This window comes from Triticum urartu, chromosome 3A (assembly GCF_056163025.1).
Source record: "Triticum urartu cultivar PI428250 chromosome 3A, HENAU_Tu73, whole genome shotgun sequence".
Classification (NCBI taxonomy): domain Eukaryota; kingdom Viridiplantae; phylum Streptophyta; class Magnoliopsida; order Poales; family Poaceae; genus Triticum; species Triticum urartu.
This window is the reverse complement of record NC_141875.1, coordinates 447,757,851-447,761,530: the sequence shown is the minus strand read 5'-3', so window position 1 is coordinate 447,761,530 and position 3,680 is coordinate 447,757,851. Positions and strand designations below refer to the sequence as shown.

Genomic DNA, 3,680 nt, shown 5'->3' with positions numbered 1-3,680 from the left:
AATTTCAAATTCTAGTTGGGCTTTGGGCCAAAGGCCTAGTAGCAAAAATGAAATAGCCACGCCCTAGCTGTCACCTGTCTGTGTAGATCGGAGTCTCCGTGTGATGGTCCTCTGTGGCTCGTAGTCTCGGAGCCGTGTGTCGGATAAATCTTGCATCAATTTTCAATGGATTTTGAGGGTGGTGTGGGTATATTGACTTGAAGTACAAGATAAGTTGTTGCATGTTTAAATATTATACTGAATACCTCTACTTCTTATATGTCTACTTTAACACAATTATACTTCTAACACATTAGGGCAACTCTAACTGATCCCCTAAAACTTAAGGGAGTAAACGGCGGAGTAAAGTTAGTGGAGTAAAATTTTACTTCACTACCAGTGGCCACACCTAGCCGATCCCCTAAAAGTTGTGGAGGAAAAATAAAATTGTGTCCATTGTGTGTCCTAGCCGCACCATCTTCAAACACTACACAACACATATCTTAAAAACATTGAAATTAAAACATGCATCGCATAACCGTCATAACATAAAGTTTTATCTTCTCCTCTTTGCGTTCAGCCGCAAACATCTTCTTGGTCTCGATTATTGCCACAAGTTCTTCCTTGTAAGTGCCACCGAATGCATTTCCCTTCTTTTCTCCATTGCAATCTTGTTTCCTTCTAGTCTATTATTGGCATCTTCATCAACCTCGTCGTCCTCCTCAACGGATATGCTAAACCTTGACCTCTTTGGAGTGGTCTCCGTAATTCTTTGGATCCACTTCTCGTTCCCGCATAGCTCTTTGTAGCAATGATGCAAAGTGAAGGGCTTGTGGCAAAACTTGGTGTTCCAATGCTTGAATAGTTCTTGGATGTAGGGGGCACACTCCGCCACTTGCACACCACTCGGTGGAGCATGATTCACTTGGTCGATGCAACCGGACCATCAGTTGCATTGGCCATGAATGGTGCTCCAACGATGCCCAAGAAAACCTTGTGCACTGCTTGATCACACGTCCACAGAGTTGTTGTAGTGGTTATTAATCCTCTCCCAAAACATGGTCTTGGTTTGATACGTTCCTATCGTGGCATCCATGGAGATGACGCACCAAGCGTCGCAAAGCGCAATGTCCTCCTTTTGGTTGTAGTTTTGGGTGTGGCACCTTGGGACCTTGGTGCTTTCATCGGTCACATCCACAACCTCCTTCTCCTCCTTGGCCACCTCCTGCTCGGCCACCTGCTCCTCGGCCTCCTCCTCCTCCATGCCTTGGGTGGCCGAATGATCCCAAAACGAGTCATAATTGAGCTCATCAAGGCCAATGGTGGTCTAGGACTCCAACGATGAGAGGAATTCGGCCGTGTTCATCTCCGGACTACAATATCAAAGCAAACACAATTAACAATCATTACCGATCACCAACAATCACTATCGGATACCGACACGACGCGAGGTTTTTATTTTTACCTTGTTGGCATTTCATCGAGCACTTGGTGGCCGTGATTCTTGTTGCCGGCTGTGGCCGCCGCTCTAGCCGGAGCAGTCGCCATAGGGGCTGCCGGAGGTGCAGCAAAAGGCGTTGGCGTAGGACAAGGCGCCGCTTTGGCCTTCTTCATCTTCTTCTTCGCGTCCGCCTCCGCGAGCGCCACCGCCGCCGCCGTCGGCTTTCGAGCACATTTGCCTCCGAGAGGTGCAGCGGGAGGGTGGGCGGCGTGCCGTTGCTGGAGAGGCGGTGGCCACCCCAGAGACCATTGGAGCGGTTGGAGGAGCTTGGACGCGGTGGGTCTTCTTCATACCCAAACTCTTCTTCTTCTTCGGCGGCGGCGCGTGGGTGCTTTCCAGCAGCGAAAAGCCGACGCCGGTGGTCGCTGGGGTGAGGGAAGGGGCCGGGCTATCCGTTCCGGCCGGGCCGGCGGTCATTGGCAGCGGCGGCGGCGTGTAGTGGCTGCGCCGACGGGAGACAGTGCAGCGCAGGAGGGAGGCGCCAATTTTACTCGACAATGGGGAGATGGAGTAAATTTTAGTGGAAATAGGGAGGTGGAGTAAAATTTTTACTTCACTAATTTTTTTTAAAGGATCGGCTAGATGCGTGGTAAGGTAGTAAAACTACTCCCTATGGACTTTTAGGGGATAGGTTAGAGTTACCGACCGTGCTCATTATGCACAGCGCGTAGACCGCCGAAACCTACTCGGACTCAGAGCACGAGCCAGAGTTCATTTCAGCCCACGCTTGGACTCGCAGCATATATATGTGCGGGCAGAGAAGTTCAAACTAGCTCGTACCAGCCTTGCTCTATATCTGATTCGAGAAAGGAAAAGTCTTGCCCTATATATACGCCGGCGTAACGACGAGTAATAACACCCAAAGCCAGGAGCCCAGGACCCACCTGCTCCGATGGCAATCACGTACCATGCACCGCGTCAATCAGGCGATCAACCAGTGGCACCCCGTCATCGCTCAAGGGTAGCCGTGGACGTCGTCATGGACGACGGCACCGTGATCCGGACCACCGTTACGTCCTCCGCCTGTGATGTCTTGCTCTTTCTCCGGGAGCTCCAGGAACTCTTCTGCAAAGAGATCCATGACCACAATAGACTCAATAAGGTCCAAGAGCAGCAAGCCCTGGAGGAGGTCCAAGAGCACCACCATTGCCTCGTCGTCGGCCTCGATACGGAGTGGCACCAAATCTCCGAGACCGGCGGGAAGCCCCGGTACCAGATCGCCGTCCTCCAGCTCTGCGTCGGCGACCGCTGCCTTGTCTACCAGATTTTCCACGCCGACTACATCCCTGCCGAGCTCGCGGCCTTCCTGGCCAACCCCGACTTCTGCTTCGTCGCCGTCGGGGTGGGTGGCGACGTCAAGCGGCTGCACGACGACTGTAACCTTGAGGTGGCCCACACGATGGACCTGCCTCAGGTCGCGGCGGTTGTGCTCGGCCGGCCAGAGCTCCGGCAGGCAGGGCTCATGACCCTAGCGCGCGAGGTGATGGACACTCTCATCGAGAAGCCGAAGAAGGTTACAATGAGCAAGTGGGCCGCGCCGCACCTGTCAAGGGAGCAGGTCCGGTACGCCTGCATCGACGCCTTCGTGTCCTTCGACGTTGGCCGCCGGCTACTCTGCGAACCCCGTGTTTAACTTCTGAAGATGCTTGGGTTAAGCATTGCAAGTTTGCGCTTAATTGTTCCGTAGATTTAGTTGTGTATGTATACACATTTGTTGGGATAAAATGTGAATACTTGGACCGATATGGTTTTGTCGCTAGCTCGACGTTGGATGCTGAAATTAGGATTGATTTGTTGGCACATAGTGCTCAAATTAGCACCTTTCTTCCGATAACCTAACTACTAGGACATTAATTTGCATTGTAATCATACTTTAAACTTCCGGTGGCTTTGCCACTCGGAAAATACTAAATAGAAATAAAGCAATGTGTAGTGTCGAGTTAAATGCACAGAACCACCACATTCGTGTCACGACCTGCTAAAAACCACTACTTTACGATTTGCGACATTTCACGCTGAACAGAATTTCTAACTGTGGCAAAAAACACTAAGTAAAAGAATGGTCCTGATTTTTGAGGTGGCCCATTGCGAGCAAGTAGGCAGCGGTGACGGCGTGGCGCTAGTGGCCGTTATTTTTTTTCCAGCGCTCGGGTTGAAGGTGCTGGGTCAGGCCGACGTGTTCGCTCGTTTTCATTTACTG

At 51.4% G+C, this 3,680-nt stretch overlaps 1 protein-coding gene across 1 annotated transcript; it reads left to right on the top strand.

Moving 5' to 3' along the window:
- The first annotated feature begins 2,372 nt into the window (after nucleotides 1–2,372).
- Nucleotides 2,373–3,113, top strand: LOC125546862 (3'-5' exonuclease-like). The gene has a single exon (XM_048710971.2). It carries the CDS (start codon nucleotides 2,373–2,375, stop codon nucleotides 3,111–3,113), a length of 741 nt encoding a protein of 246 aa, XP_048566928.2.
- Nucleotides 3,114–3,680: the final 567 nt, after the last annotated feature.